This window comes from Melopsittacus undulatus, chromosome 6, assembly GCF_012275295.1.
Source record: "Melopsittacus undulatus isolate bMelUnd1 chromosome 6, bMelUnd1.mat.Z, whole genome shotgun sequence".
Taxonomy (NCBI): domain Eukaryota; kingdom Metazoa; phylum Chordata; class Aves; order Psittaciformes; family Psittaculidae; genus Melopsittacus; species Melopsittacus undulatus.
In genome coordinates, this window is record NC_047532.1 from 80,863,059 (window position 1) to 80,880,547 (window position 17,489).

The window sequence follows — 17,489 nt, forward strand, 5'->3', positions numbered from 1 at the left end:
GGAGAGATCAGAAGGGTATTTAATGCAATTTGTAGGGACCTGAACATCACCCAACATAGCAGTTTCTCTGTTTCAGCGAATAAAAAGATACAAAACTGCATATTAACTTCTCCTTCACTACAGATACAGCCACAGAATTAGCATTATAAGAAGCAAACTTACAAACACAAAATCACAGAATCATTTAGGTTGGAAAAGCTCATTAAGTCCAACCATATACCTAACAGTGCTAAATATGCTTGCTACTTTAAAATAAAAGAACTATACCAACTGCCTGTGCATAAAGTAAGCACAGCATCTTACTGGAAGACTGCTGGACCATGTCCGTGGCCTAGAACAAATGTCAGCGGAGTACGCTATGTGCTACATGTGTTTTCTGCCCACACTGACGTAACACTGTCTTTCAAACAGCTGACATTTACAGGTATTACTCATCTTCTCATACAAATAAAGGCATAAGGCACAAGGCATAATTCTGCCTCTTTATGCACAAGCTACCCCAGTGACTACACAACTGGAGCTGCATTATACCTCCAGCCACACGAGGGGCAGAAACTCTTGCCAGTCCTTCCTACTCACCTGCAAGGTAACACCAACTCAAATTACTGTTTCACATGTCACCCCCCAAGCATATTCTAGTGCCCATTTCAGCAATAACCTGCCAGCAATGAAAACATGCTATGAGACAGGACAGAATAAATCTAATGAGAAAAAGATCTTAAATTTTACAAAAGTTTTATTTTATAAATGTTGTAATATTCCAAAAGCAATTCAGAATGAATTGAATGCAGAGAGATATGAAATTAAATATGTTATACATCCTGTAATGAGAAATGTTTTTATAACAAGAAGAATTGTTTCAGAGTATTCGGAGATGGCCACATTTTTCTGGCTGTCAAGTAAATATTATGAATGTGAGTTGTACAGCACACAGAAAATAGCACCTCTCAGCAATAATTACACAGCCCATCTGTATTCTCTTCAGGGAATTTAAAATCATGTCATATACATCCTTTACAAATGTTTTAACAATCACACAAAATCAGGAGAGGAGAACACAAAGAAAAGGAGACTCCAAAATCTCTACTGCATGTCTACATCACACTGTATAAACAATGCTTTGCTCTGTTTATCAGCAGACAAAAATATTCAGCCAGAAATTGTGAATTGTGTAGGGTTGCTGTGAAGTACAAGATTCCAGTTTCCCTCGCAAAACAAAACACTGTGTTTCACTTAAAATATCCTTTAGGGCTTTTTTTTTCTGGAGCAAGGGTGCTGGCGTTTTTACATTTTAACTTTTTCCCTCTTGGTTTTCCAGCTGTATTCAACAAATATCAAGCTCACAATTAGGGACAAATGTCACAAGAGCAGAAAGAGTAAGAGAAAAGTAAGAATACAGCAAGCATGAGGGAATGATGACAGAAGAAAAATGGACAGCGTGAAACCAATTTGCAGAAAACTCCTACTCAGAAGCACATCTCTTAGTGGCTCAGAAGAGGCTGATGGAGAGCCAGAAGGAAAGGGAGAGGGAATGAAAAAGAGGAGAGATGGAGGAGGTACACGGAGACATGCGCAATAGAAGCAAGGAAAGTGCAAAACATGTTAGGTGAGCAGAACAAGCAGCAAGGAAAAACTCTGATAAAAGGGAGAAAGAGGCTCTCGTAACTCTGGCATAAAAGTTTGCCTCATTACCTCAGTACTTTTTTGATATCTAACACAAAAGGGAGCAGCTTTTGTATTAGCAAACCAAGACCCTGATTTGGATGTGGTTCCCACAATTTCACAGTATCTCCCACTAACCTGTTTCAAAGGACATCTGGGAAAGTGGCCTTTCAGTACTTAACAGTTTCACATAGTCATAGCTCCAGAAACTCCAGTTCTCCTTATACTTTCATCCCCAAACCTCTTCCTGCCCTCTCTCCCAGCCTTTTGGCTGAAATTGTGCAGTGCAAGCTAGTATGATTTTTAATCATATATGCCTCTTCTGGCTTAACCAGCATAAATAAAGACTTTGGAACTGATGATACTACCTTAATACTCCTGCTACCCTTCCTGTACATAGCCTGAGGATCCACTGCTCAAGGCCTCTATGGAGAGTTGTCATATGGGCATGGTCTTATTCTGACGTCTGTCAGTGAACAGAAGAGCTAGTGTCATTTTTGCTGTGAGACATCTTCATATACTTGCCAACCACATTACATGCTGTGAGGTCTCAACTCCTTTGGACCCAATTTCATTTAAATGATCTGTTATGATTTAGGTGTGCTTTCAGCATTCTGTTAAATTGGTGTCCTCAGCATACATGTTAACAGCACCTTTATGATAAACTGCGTAATATGCTGTGAATGCATAATAATAGTCATGTGATTTGTTACATAATCGATCATCTTCATTATAGGTCCACTGTAAAATAAAAATCTTAATGTTATATAGTTACTGCTCTCTGGAGTTGAGTTGTTCCATAACCTTCAGTGAAATCCTTTCTCTTTCCTGTAAAAAGCCCGTCCAAACTTCGCTTCTGAAGACCTAAGAATATTGTTACCTAGTACAGTTACAGGAACAATATTATTGGATGAGAGTAAACTACTATAATCATTCACTACTGTTTCTATCATAAATCATAATTCAGGTATACTCAGCTAAGTTCCACCCCAGGCAGGCCCTCAAGACCAGGCTGGCGAAGCATTTTACACCTAGGCCTTCTACACAGTGACTGGATGGCAGAGTTCATCCAGCTGAAGAATAGTTCTGGAAAAAAAAAACAGAGCTAGCAGGACAGTAGACACAAGAGGGAGAATAGAAACAGTGGTGAAGTCAGTGTTACTGTCAAATTTTGTGTTTGCCACATGAGACCCTCCATTATAAAGGTTCTCCAGAATCATTTGAGACATGTTTCAAACAGAGAATCTTTCAGATGCACAGTAAATTCCTGAAAGATGGGATTTATTACAGGGCACTGTCAGAACTGTAGCTGCAGTAGTGCTAGTGGGTGCTGCTATAATCACATCAGATCATATTACAGATAGCTAAAAAGGTTTAGTGAGCCTGGCCATTGTGCCTGCTTAATTTACAGTGTTCCTGTCAGGAAGAAATCAAGTTTCATAGTTATGACATTTCTTTCTGGAGCACTAAATGTTAACTTTGCTGATCACGCATATCTTGGTAGAACAGCTTATTTCTAAATGGCAAATGTGATATAAAAAGCATAATGACTTCATTCAAAACCTGTATAAAGCAGCTGATTCTCACACCTTTAGGAAACGGGCCAAGTGGTGTTTTAGTCATCAGAGTATGGAAACAGATACACATTCAATATATTCAATTCATTTCTTCCATTTTAAGTAATGACATGAGGTTACAGTCTATCTAAAACTAGTAATTTTTGTACTTACTAAATGCACTTAAAAATGTTATCTAATAAAAGTAACACTGCTGACATAACAGTGGCAATGCTTTTCTTTTATCTGTTTTGTACAAGGATTTTGCCTTAATTGGTCATCATTCAGAACCAGATGATTGTACATAAGGGTAGGAAAGGACCAGATGATTGTACATAAGGGTAGGAAAGGACAAAAGGAACCTCACATTCTGTAATAAAATTCATTTACTGTTTCAGCACTCAGAACAAACAAGAGGAAGATGCAGCATCACTTGACAGGTAAGAGTAACACAGCAATGGAGGCCCATTTTCCCTCTGTCACATTAGGTACTGGTGTATTTTCCTTTACATCATGTAGAGGATATAATTCCCATTAGAGTGCTAGTGAGACCTACTGTTGCTGCAGAGATATTGTGTATCCTCTAGTGCAGGTGCTGGGGTAAAAATAGATGTAAATGAGTAACTAGGATAAGCAAGGGCCTGCTAAAGCTGTTTGCAAAAACTGTATTTTATGTTAGAAAGAACTAGCACTGCTTACAAATACATATTTAATCTTAATTTTGACATACTGATAGCATTTCAAATATAATCAAAGCATATTCCACTGTTGTATTTAAGTTATGATTTTCTCAAGAGGTCTCTGAACGGTTACAGAAAAGGCTACTGACTGAAACAAATGGAACCTCAATTAATTTCTAACAATCCAGTGACTTGCATTAACGAATGCACAGTTGGACATCAGAGGTATTACTTTTCCTCTGCCCAGTCAATAACTGTGTGGACGTATTGATGATAAGGATTTTTTATAGATCTTAATCCTACATAGTCCCTAACTGGAGAGACAGTCCCACCTGAATTTTACCAGCCTTCCAGAATCCAAAACCCAGAATGTTAGAGTCTCAGTAAATAAGAGAAACAACCTAAGACAATTTTGGAGACACTTGGGCCAAGAATAAGATCAGAAGAAAACCAGAGATCTCCAAAACCTCAGCAACAGAGACACTAACATTTTATGTTACTGTAACGTGACAGAAAAGATTTGCTTTCTTCTTTGAAAGGATGTTGATAACAGTAAATACATGCATGAAAAAGAAATGTGGTTGTGTACTACTAGTTTCCCTACTTGATGTAGAAACAAAAGTTCATCAAATATTAGCAACAGAAGCTTTCTCAATGATAGAATAATGATATTTGGTAATTAAGATGTTTTATAATAAATATATAAGAGATTAATTCAGTCAATCAGAGAGAGTTATTATAATAAAGTAACTCAGAATTTTAGGATTCCAGAGTGACAGGGATACATGAGTGTAAATGAGCATAAATATCAACGCAAAAAGACCTGTACCTCCCAGAACAGGCAGCTCTACAGACTCACGTATTTAAAAACAAAGACAAATGGATTATAGTAACTACCTTCCAAAGGTGACAAATTTTTATTTTCTCAACAAGAAACATGCACTTGCCTGAAAATACACATAAAAGACTCATAAAGCCTTTCATTTTTGCTCAATAAGAAGAGGACACGCTGTGTTTCAGAGAACGCCATAGCACCAATCCTTCACATGCACTGATCCTGTATCCTTCTACTTTGAAATTTTCTTAACATATTTTTAGCGTGTGGAAGTTCTGCAGCAATCAACACAGGCTTAAAATTTTCTGAGCAACCTGCTCTGAAGAGACTACCAGAAGCCTTTCCGAAGTAGGAAACAGTTTTTATCCAGCCAAAAGGATATTTAGTGTGACTAGCAAAGACTGTACTCACTAAGGTATTTCTGATTATTTTCTCTGCTACTAACCTGTTCTGGAATTGCACCACACTAAAGTTTCTGTTACATTCTATAGCATTTTCTTTGAAGTATAACATTAAGTTTGATTTTAAACACCATTTTAGAATAGCTTTTGAGCTTTCACAGATGCAGCACTGTTAATTCCCCTGGTGACTGTTAGTGAGTGTTAGTTTCTGGTTTTAATTACATTACAGATTTGTAGATAGAGCAGATCATCTTAACTTTTTGACTGTGCCCATGGGCATTTTCTCAGACTGAAGCACTATCAGAAACAGCAGACCAGGTGTGTTATAGGCAGTATAAGCTCTTAGTTATCTTCCTTCAAAAAGTCACTATAAATGTTTTTGTTAGCCATGAAAAGTTTTTTTTTCTAAGTCTTGTATATTACTCTTACCTTTATAACAGAGGCCCCCGCCCTGGAAAGAGGACTGTGCATTTGGGCTGCTGCAGCCATGTTAGCTATTGTATTGAGGTGGTTCATCTGATTCATTGCCATTGCAACCGAAGCAGGAGGTAGGCTAACGGGAAGCAGAGGGTGGGGCATCATCATGAACGGTAGGTCTATCCCTAGAAGAGAGCATGGACAGGTTATGTGTGTTGGTCCTTCATTGTATAACCCAACACCTTCATTTTTAAGAGTATGCATCCTACTGGACCATTGGTTAGTCAAACTTCGTATTACTGTGTTAATAATTCTGATGTTACACAGGGATTCTCTTTGCATGACAGAAAAGGCTGTATGACCTGCATTAGCGAAAGTAACATACACTTGTAAAGTAACACAATATTAGCAAAATGAACATAAAACAGTGTGTAAGTTCAGTGATCTCTATTAAGAGCAATAAATAAAAAAACCACAAAACATGCATATTCTTTCAGTACATCCAACCAATATTTATTAATAATTCTACCTGACAATATATTCCTACTCCTTTTACCATTCTTAATTCACATACGCAGAAATCTGAAACTAGATTTTTGTATTAGGACAATTTCTTGAATACGGGAAGCTGAGGGTTGGACTACAGACACTACTGGACTCTAATACAGAAGGTCTGTGAACTGGAACATGCAATGAGAGGTTAAAATTGTTGCCAGAGGTTTATTTAATTTCCAAAATGTCATTTTAAATTGTCTTCTGCTATGGATATAAAACAATTTAAGAAATTATGAAATTCATTTGGACCAACTTGAAGATCTTGACATTGCCAAAAAGGCTATGTTACTGCTACCAAGAACTGGATTCTCATCTTTCATTAATATCTACTTCAGCATGTGTATTACTTGTTGTATTTAGTAATTACTACAATGGAAAGCAAGACCAAGACATAAATTCACTTAAAAAATTGTTTTAGGGTTATTCTGCATTTAAGAATTCATTAAAGAGACCACTTGAAGCTACCTTTGGGTATCAAAAATTATTTTTTCAGTAAAAAGAGGACTCATTCACACAGAGAAAATGTCATATTACTTTTCTAAATTAAATGTAGATTATAAATTCTCATTAAAAATCTCAGGTACAAATAGTGAATAACACAATCATATAACTAGTCCTAACAATTTGCTATTGATGTTAATTATTTCTAAAAGTTTTTTAACTTTTGGCTCTATCTTAACTATTCTAAATGAGAAGACCAGTCACCATTTGGGTGTATGACAGAACCCACAACAAAAAATATCACTGACTGATATAGCTTATGTTATTCCAATATGATTTGACTATAGCGATATAAAAACACCACTGTGCCCACCACGAAAGGCAAAAACGTATTTATTCTTAGCTCCCACATTATTTCTGTTTAGCTTGAGTATATCACAATCAACAACTGTGATGTCTTATGATTCACTATATACTTTATATGATGATCCACGTCAATATTAATTATGATAAGTAATAAGCAAAGCCCACATATATCTCCCTTCACTTCAAACCATCCTGAAAATCCCCTTCAGCGCTTACATCCATAAGCCTTTGTTCCCCTGCATGTCTCCCTTAACAGCCCAATAATCTTTCCTCATACTCTATAGAGTTCCAAAACTCCCAGACACCATCTGGCCACATTGAGTTGTATGTCTACTTAAAGTCCAATTGACATGCAAACTAAATGCAAACTACAAACAGAATTTAACAGCACATCACCAGTTTTAAGACACAATCCGTCAAACATTTCAGAGGACTATGAAGAAAATATATCCTACACTTGCAAATCATTGGACATAATGTCTGACATTCAATAAACCCTTTAATGGCCTATAGACATTTGCCTACTACAAAATCTACTGGAAAATAACTAAAGGTTTCTTTAACTACAAAGAACACAATATACCTGTATGCAAAATATATACAGGTATAGAATTATACAAGAATCTAAGATGAAAGAATAAAACACAGTGATCTTGGGTCCTATGATCTAGTGATTCCTAGCTACTGACACTAACCCAAAATGCCCAGGTCCATACCTTCCCATGAACAAAGCAGATCCATATTGTAGGAGTCATTTCAATGGCTTTGCTTTGTTCAAGTCTGGAGCCCTACACAGGCAACAAAGAACTATCTGCTCCTAGAATTGTGTCATTCATTAATTAAAATACCAAAAAATCAACTTTCAAAACTCTGAGGATGAAGAGCTTAAAAAGAATTCATCCATCATAATCTGTTAGATTTAACTTCTCACTAATTTTAAAAATATTGATCCTTGATATCTTTCTTGGAATAATTTTCCCTTCCCTCCCTCTTTGGGCGCAAAGGAGAAGGGGAACTGCTGGTTTTGTACCCGCTCCCTTCCTATGGTATGGAAGAGAGAAAGGTTTAAGTTACAAATCCAAATTTCATCTGTGTTATTTTGTTCTACTTGCTTTGGATAGCTGGGTTCAATGGATAATCTTGCCCACACCTGGCAGGTACAAGGCAAAACAAGGCAGAAGGACTGTTTCTGCTCACATTTAACTAGACATTTTGCATATATTCCTGACTCTCATATCTTTATTTGGTGGTCCGCATTTTCACTTGGAAGAGAACGTTTTCACATAGCAAAAATTTTAAGCAGCTTTATGGGTATTTTCACTTCAGCCCAGGACATGGAAATGTCAATTAAGGACTGACAGTTCCCAAACCAGCTGTGGGTGGCTGTATTCCAGTGGGTGGCTTGGACATCATGCACAAGTAGAGCAGACAATGAGAAGACTGACCCTCAGTCAACTCATATGCCTCCCATCCTTTTCCCCACCTTCAAGATGCTGGGAAGGAATGCAAGCCCAGCCTCCAGGCAGAGCTCCTTGTACTTCTTTTCCCCCCTCTAAGAGCACAGTACATACTGTTGGTAAGCAGGTGATTCTGTTGGAGAGGACTGAGTGGGTGTGCACTTCCAAGGCTCGACTGCCCTGACAGTGTGGGATGACCAATGCTGTGCTGTGATCCCGTTGTAATGGGAGACTGAAGCTTGTCTTTATCCCAGGAGGATTCACTTCCACCTGCAAAACAGGGTACAAACAAACCATAAATGGCATCTACTTTTCTTTAAAGGATATTTTGCTTGGTTAGCAGCAAGCTAATACTCTTTACATGCCTAAGCACCAAGGACAAACACGGCACCTGAAAGAACACCTGAAGATTTTTTAATGAAGTAATAAATACATACCAGGCTAAAAATATTATTAGAAACTTTCAGCATCACCTACCTTCATAACAGTAGTTTCTGGAAGCAGGAAAACCTAAATGTTTAAGGATAAAATTATCCAAGTAAACATCAGTCACAATTAAGTAAATAAGGCAGAAAAAGAACATCTCAGACACTGAATAACCATTTCCTGCTAACACAGGGAATCAGGCCACCCAGTCCCTGCTAGACACTAATCTGTGTCCACCCTCGGGCCTGTCAGGTCTCTCACTGCTGTTAATCTTACTGGAGAGTCGCTCAGCTATTCAATTCCTCCACGCTCACAAGCATTCCAGCTTAAATTCATCCCTGAACAGGTTACAACAATTTACCCTGCTGCTACGTTATCTTTGAGCTTGAAAAGCTTTCCCTCCGCTGCTGGGTTTGATCCTGGGGATGTCCTATGTGAAACACTTCACTTTGCTAGGTTAAACAAGCCAGGCACTAGGTTAGGCTTGGAAATAATCAATATTCAGGAATTTAAATTTAAAGAGTCCAGATATCTATTATGCATAGTAATTACTGCCTACAACAAAATCAGCATAGCAAACTAGGCACTCATGTTTGGTCTAGAATATTTGTCTGGACTTCTGCGGCAATTTGACAGATCATAGTTTTCTTCAGTATTACACTTATACACTTGAATAACAAGTTCCTTTTAAACAGCAGTTAAGTAGAAAATGTTAGTGAATTCTAAGATACATCTGGTCCAAAAAACAAGCCACCTAAAAAGTAAGATTAAGCATTGCTATAGTTAAAAGATATTTTCCATACACTTCCTTCCCAGATACACCCACATTTTCAACTAGATTATAGATTGTTATGAAAATGCCTCACTGCAGTATTGACTTTGTTTTGAGTTTATGAACAAGAATTTCAATTAGAATAATTAAATAGATTATTGTGATGCAGCAGATAGAGGCAGAGGCAGCAAACAAAAAACATTTTAATTGAATACGAAAGTAACAGAAAAATTCCATTCTTTACGACAACACTTAGCTAATAAACATGATTAATACTGCTAAATGCAAAAGTTTGAAAGATCAATGATTGAGAAAAAATGAAAACACTCTATCATTTTAGCACTATGTCCAAGTACGAATTACCTTCCTATAAAAGATTTGCAATTTGTAAAATGATGAGTAATATATTGACAAAGAAAGATACACTAAATTATGCCATGTGATATAATATAACATAGCATAGTGCAGTAATTAGAAGTACTACAGTTAAGGCTGTGTCAGCATCTTTGTTATTTAATATACTGTATATCAGCTCATTCAAATAACATTTGATTGCTACTTAGTACAGAAGTTGTTCATTTTGACTCTTGTGAAACACAGGTGGTATTATTTGGTATTTTTCAAGTTATATGTGTAATTTTGAAAAGATTTTCAGAGGAAATGCTTACAGTTTGGTTTTACCAAATGAGCTTTGTTTTTCCCCATGTGCTTCTTCAGTCAATTTAACATTTACATTTTATTCTCAAAAACAAATTACATGCACCTTAACATGACTTCGTTTGCTTAGAAATGAAATTCATACATGTAACTTCATGTACCAAGGCAGATGCCACAAAAATTAGGCACAAATCTCTAAATCTAAAGGTCTTCCTCACCCCAGTTGTTTTTCTCCAACATCCAACCCCAGGCACAGGTGGTCTAAGCTCTCAGCTCATTTACTTATTTCTGGAAGTTTCTCTTCACTTTCCAAAGCCTTGTGCACCTACCCACCATACTTCCATAGCCCTGAAGCTGCAGTATCAGAGTGCCTACCAGCTTTCTGTGCCCAGATTTACGACCAATGCACATTCCATACAAAAGCGCAGTTACTCCTATTTTACAGTTGGAGAACTGCTCTGTGAAAAAAGTGACTGGCTTAAGGGAATACAGGAAACTTCCAATGGGATAGGAAACTGAATTTAAATTATGTTGTAGAGTCCAAATCAGTGGACCAGTTTTCCTTACAGATGGGGACAGTAATAACTTTTTTTCCTGCAAATTTCACTTGTAAATCTGCTCCAGTATTCAGTGCCAGCAACACAAGAATAAATTGCAATACACTTATCTCTGCAGACCATTCCTGTATTCTTATGTTCCCTATCACTTCTCCTTAGAGAAAGTAAAAAAAACACTGCTGAGCATATGATGTATAATAAAGGAGCATGTTAAATGAAATGTATCCTGTAGTCTGCAGTATACCATAAAGATAACAGCTTCACCATTTAATCTGGACTGCATATGCTATGCAGTATCAAGCCTCTTAAAAAGAAAATAATAATTAGAACTTCTTCTTACCTAGAACTGTTCAATTGTGAAGTGGTTTATAAGGACAGTATGATCATTTCCAAGTGGGAAGCTGAGATGCAGAATTATGAAGCAACTTCCTCCATGCTACCTGGTAGACTAATGGTGAAACTGGAAGAGCAGTCAGATCTCATGGGTCCTGCTCCTGTGCTCTATATCACAATCACGGCCGATTTATCCTACCTACAGCTGCTTTGCACAGCTGAAAAGTATTAAGTAATAAGCCAGAACTAGATTCACATTATAAACCAAATATGTAAAATGCAAGCCTGTGGTAATATACCCAGTCCTTTTACTTCTACACAACTTTTAAAGAAAGTATTTATTTTTGATCATACACATTTTCTTATTTAGTAACACAGCTGTCAGCATTTTTTATCAGCAAATACCTATTTGACACACATACATATCAATGTATATATTCAAACTCTTTGTTACTGTAACAGTTAGAAGCAAATATACCTATAAAAAGCAAATCTTTCTTAATTCTTTAAATTTAGGTCTAGCCACAATTTTTTCAGGAGATTTCTGTTCATTGTCATTTTTTGTCCAAGTAGGTGTGAGGTAAAGATGTCATGTTTTGATTCTAAATGCTGGCTTTGGTAGAATGAGCTTACAGCTGAAACTAAAATGAAACTTTATAATGTGAGTCACACCACACACCACAGAGATACAGAGGTATGGGAGCTGAATTTTCTTCTCACACAATATTAAAAAGTTTTGGTTTGAAGAAACTTGTATTAGGGAAAAAAACAAAATTCTTTGTCCATACTAAGCTAGTGAAAGATCTCATTCTTTTTAACATAGGCGTAAAGGAATCTAAAATTAAACAATGATCCATGGTACTGTAAAGAGAGACATGGACTTTAAGGGATTGATTTTAGGTATATATGAAACAAAAGGGAAAAAAATACATGCAACAAGAAAGCAAACATACAACATCAAGGAGAATGAGACAACAGCAATCAGACTTACCTCCTTTAGATGAGGGGAAACGTAACTTTTTGTTTAAATGAGAAAGAATATCCCATTTTAAAATATTAGTAACTTGATTCATAAGTGCCATAGGAATATTATTAGAGCACTCAGAAGTCTGTTGATTTGTCAAAATGCCAATACATCATTCATACACTTTACAGAAAGCTTTATGTTTAACACTATTACCCACTACCCGTATGACCTTCTCTCCAACAGATAAAACTAAAGGACAAAAAGGTAATTTTTCCTTATCTTGTTTGCATTCTAGTCGATCTTGTCCCAAACCAGATTGTACTCAGCATTAGAAAAGGGCAAGAGAGACAAGAAACTCCATCTTCCAGAGCTCCTGATGATTGTGTCAGAAGCAAGCACATTGACTGTGGTTTCCTTAATGTAGCCATGCTGAAGTGAGAAGAAAAAGGCAGAGATATTAGGTCTCCAGGTATCCTAAGGGGCTGCAGAAAGCACTGGCTGCCCAGCTGAAGCAACTGAAACAAAGTCTGTCCTGCTTCAACCACCTGGTTCAGGCCACACAGCAGATGTGTGGTACACACTTCTGATCTCAGATTTGCAGCTAAATGCACAATGTGGATGGAAAAAAAAGGCCTGTCTGACTGCACCATACACAGTCACCTACATGAAACACAGTGGCTGTGTTGTGGGGCACAGATAAAGATGGACTCTATATGGATTTGATAAAAGGAGGACTATATTAAACTATTAAAGTCTGGTTATTTACCCATCTTAACTGGTTATTTGAGAGCACTTACAGTTATCGGTGCATGAATTACACTTCTGTTTAACCAAGGAAAAGCAAAACTAATGCAACAAACTCCCAGCCCGTTCACTTCTAAATTAAAATGTGGTGAGAGGTAAGCATTCCCTTAATGTCATTTTACAGCCCAGCAGTCAAACTCTGTATGTCTCTCTTCCCACATCCCTATCAACAGTGAATTCGGATGAGTTCAGATGCACAGGGAGTTAAATCGCAGGTAACACAGACAAATAGGTAAAATCAGCCTAAGCAATACACATGCATGACATTGATGAAATCCACTGTAGTCACAAAGCCTCTGCAAGGTTATTTACAGTCCTGTACATGTCTGTAAGCAAAGCGCCTCTGTTTAAGCTTCATTTTGTTTAGTTGAAGGAAATGCAAGAGATAAGATCAGTTTCATTTTTCCTAAACTGCTGCTACTCACCCATTTTAGTAATTTTATAAGAAAACTCTTAAAGCTCCATGTTTTCTAGCAATAAACCTCTCTCTGCATTTCTTTTCTTCAAAGGAAAATCAAACCAACTGGTTTTGGTGAAGACGTTTGTAATGATTAAATTAGTGTCTTGTTTTTAAGTATTGAAAGATCTCCAGAAAGTAATCAAAGTCCAATTTGGTGACAGTTTCTTTTCATTTGGTTTCAAATTCATTTTATCAGCCTTAAAACTGTCTGGTCTGGCTAAATGAAAACCACTCTGTCAGAGGTACCTTTGAATTGAACCACCACACTGCTTCAATCTCTGTCATTCTATCTTTTTGTTGTGATACATTTCTGAGGAATTGAACTCAAATTGTGAAAAGCAATACCATCTCCACTGCCCAATTTTAGTCTACAATTATTTTTTAACTTATTTTTCAACCTGTTGGGCATATTAAAAGTAACATCAACTGCAAAGGAAAAAGAATTCAGTGCACTGCTATTTCAGCACAGAGAATATCAAAGTATTTATCACCCCTAACTTCTTTTATAAGTGTCCAGCACACACAAGGCCTTTGTATTTTTTTTGCTTATCTAGAACCCCAGTACTCCTGAAACAACACAGGCCTATTTGCCAGCATTCCCAGCCCCACTATTTTCAGGTCTCCCAGACTATTTGTTTTTACCAATATCCTTATCTCACCTCAATACTGGGAAAAATGGTCACTTTTTTGGCCTGCACAGAATATCCTCTTCTGAAAACACTTCAGCCTACAATGTTCCATCAATTCTATTCATGGTATCAGCATATGAATGTCCCAGGAGAAGAAGAACAGGTAGAAAACAATTTGTCATATTTGATAAACGGAGAATCTCACTGCAGTAAGGATACGAAGATGCCACCCAGGTTATATGCCTGCTAAACTCACTTTCCTGTCACAAAAACATAAAAACGCTCCTGGTCAGGATTATGACCAAATTCTGTCCCTCATATTGGCAGTACATAATGTTATTTATGGAGACCATGCAAGTGTGGACAATTTTTGTGCTCCCAAATAAACTTTATACTTTAAATTAGGAATGAGATTTTTAATCAGCCCCAAGAGCATGACACCTACCTGAAAATCTAAATGGAGCATTTGCAATGCATTTAAAGCTTTAATGCATTGATTTGTTTAGCTGTGTGTATTCAGCTCTAGCAACTTCTGGATTATGTCCTTCACAAAAGCCATGGAAGTGTGCAGGGTAAGATATTAAAACTCAAGAAATCCAGTGATGGCTTTACTGGGCTACTTCCAAAAACTTATCAAGTGGTTCAGCAGATGTAATTACTGCTTAGCCCTGCCAAAGCTTTGAAATGTGCCCATTAATTCAGCAATTCCCAATCTGTCCATCAGTCAGTCATACTTAAAAAATATGTCTGTCAGAACTTAGGTGAAGTAATCTGTTGATAATTATACAATAAGAAGGCATCTGAAATCTGAATATAATTTCTAAACTCTTTGAAAAGTCTTAATGACAGCAAAATCAAAGTTTATTTCACAGCAAACAGGATACTGACGATAAGTGGGAATATGTTAGAATATTTGATGCCAATTTAATTACGAACAAATAATTCCAGGAAGATAATTTTTTAGAAGATAAAAGCACAGACATGTTTATTTAGGAACCTAACCATCCCTCCCAAATCATCAATTGCTTCCTTTAAAATTAAAAGAGAAAAATAAATAAGGTAGTGGTAAATACAATGTGTACTTAAGTCCCTACATTATGACTGGTCATTATAGTGCTAAAGCACAATACCGGAACAAGTAAGGTAACTCCTTACTGCCAGTTACCTTGGAAAGCAGGAATGTCCTGCAATGGGCAGTATAAAATCTGCTCTCTCTCCCCTTCGAACAACAGACAGGGTTATGCATCCCTTCAAATTACATACATGAAAAGCCTGATGGCTACTAACATACAACAGAGTGTTTTCTCCTACTTCCTAAGGCCAGTGTAGAGAAACTACTGGCTGCAGCAACAACTTTTGGGCGTAACAGTCTTCTGTAGACAACTGCTAAAATATGAATGACCTTTTCCTCATGTAACCAATATTAAAAAATGTGAAAGTGTTGCAAAATGGGTAAAGAGACACAGGAAAAAGAGAAAACGCAGTATGATGTAAGAGACTACTTTTATAAAAATACAAACTGCTCAAAGCGCCAAGATCTCCATTTAAACTCAGAGTACCAAGCAACTTACACCACCAAAGCACACCATTAAAGTTACATTTAGCAAGACAAAATGTTGTCTTTCTAGATACAAACTATTATAATAAATTTTCATTAAAATGCACTAATATTCAAAAGCTCCACTCAAAGTTAGCTACGTGTACCTATTCTCTTTTCTTTTGCTGATTTAGTCATGCATAAATATTAAATCAAAACTAGTTGCTTGACTTAGAAGGAAACTGACATCCTGGAAAAAAGCCCTGCCAATTAATAAACAATGCTTTGCTTCTTTGTTACCTGATCATTAGCCATGTGATAATGAAGAGGGAAAACTTGTAATGTTTGTATCAATAGTTAGATACTGATGACTTCCAAAATGGAAATTAGTCATATTTCAGGCCAGAGGGACAATATGACTAAAGGAATAATGGTGCTCAGAATGACTGCATACAAACAGCTCCAGCCCATCCAGCCTAATGCCTTGTTTCCAACACGGGGCAAAAGCAATATTTACTGAGGAGTTTAAATACAGAGAAAACCTACAGTGACAATTTCCCAGAATACTCTCCAACAATTTACGTGTTAGGAACTTCCCAAAGCAAAGGTATCTTCCTTGAATTTAATAACCTTTAATAGATTTTTTTCCTTATTAAATTAATGTTTGTTTTCAGCATCTACAACATCCTGCAGCAAGAAGTCCCACAGCTTGCCTACGCACTGTATGAAAAACTACCTTGTATTATTTGGAGAGGTTTGGGGGCTTAACTTGACATTTGCTGCCTTCTTTTGATGTCTTCTAGTACTTATAGTGGATGAAATAATAAGTAATAAACCCCTATTCAGTTTCTTCTATACAATATATAGCATTATTTTTTGAAGTTGATTTAAAGTTAAAACCTGAACTTTCTTTTGAAGCTATGTCAATGTCAGAAGCATATGCAACCCCTTTCCTGAGAGATAATAAATGACCTCTATTCTCTGATACTCAGGTGCCTTTGTAGGAATCTCAGCAAGTCTGAGGTAGTTAGCAGACTATATACCTCTCTGTTCTCGCTGGAAAGCTGGGCCAGGGAGCCAGTACTCCTGACAGCATACAGACTGTGCTTTAGACAAAAGAGTGCCTACAAAAATCTGCATAGATCATTATTTCAATAGACATGATGGTGGTGAACTCAAAAGAGAGGACAACCATTAATTGTTCAATGGTATTTTGAAAACAAAAGGTTCAAAACTATTTTGAAAGGTTTACGATTCATTCTTGCACAACTGATCTGCTTCAGAAATACAGCACTGCACCATCTACTAAGAAGGAGAAAAATGACTGCTACTGCTCAACCCAGGATGCTCCTGCACTCTAAAGGGTTATTGTTAACATAAAAATGTTAACTAAAAAGTAATTGGTTTGCGACTCTCCTATTTATTTTCTTATACAAAGATAAGAATACTGTGCCAGAACATGGTATCCTTGTTAAGGACCATCAACAAAAAAAATTAACTCTCTTCTAGTGCAAAAGCAAAGTCTGCCGTCAGAAACGTGTGTTTCACAGAGAGAAGTAAGGTCAAGGTTTTGGTTTGTCATGTTTTTGTTACTGTTCATGATGCACAAGCCAGAAATAAAACGGCTTAACTTTCAGATCTTGAACGGAGTTTGTAGGGCTGCCTGCCAGAAAGGATAAAACATACATTCTCCTAAACACAACAACTGCAGCCAGCAAGCAAGGAACTAGGATTCAGATTCCAATTACGATAATCATTGACCCTTCACTCCCCACAGACCAAGTGTTTTCTGGTTTCTGTGGTTTTTTACTATTTTCCCAGGTTTAACAACTTACTGAAACCACTGAGATGCATGTACTGTGTATTTTGACTGTAACTAGACAGATAGTTTAGCTTGATTTTGAGAGACTTGGAGAACATCTTGCCATCCACGGCAGATAGCTAACACCATGGTTCAAAATCAGATGATTCAAATTT

At 36.9% G+C, this 17,489-nt stretch overlaps 1 protein-coding gene across 2 annotated transcripts in view; it reads right to left on the minus strand.

Annotated features, from left to right (window-relative positions):
* Positions 1-17,489, minus strand: part of DACH2 (dachshund family transcription factor 2) — a 283,111-nt gene that overhangs the window by 60,890 nt on the left and 204,732 nt on the right. For both annotated transcript variants that reach the window (XM_005148278.3, XM_034064027.1), the window contains 2 exons: positions 8,485-8,640; positions 5,564-5,736 (listed from right to left, as the gene is read on the minus strand). In XM_005148278.3, coding sequence (XP_005148335.2) covers positions 5,564-5,736; positions 8,485-8,640 — 329 coding nt within the window. The remainder of the gene's footprint in view (positions 1-5,563; positions 5,737-8,484; positions 8,641-17,489) is intronic.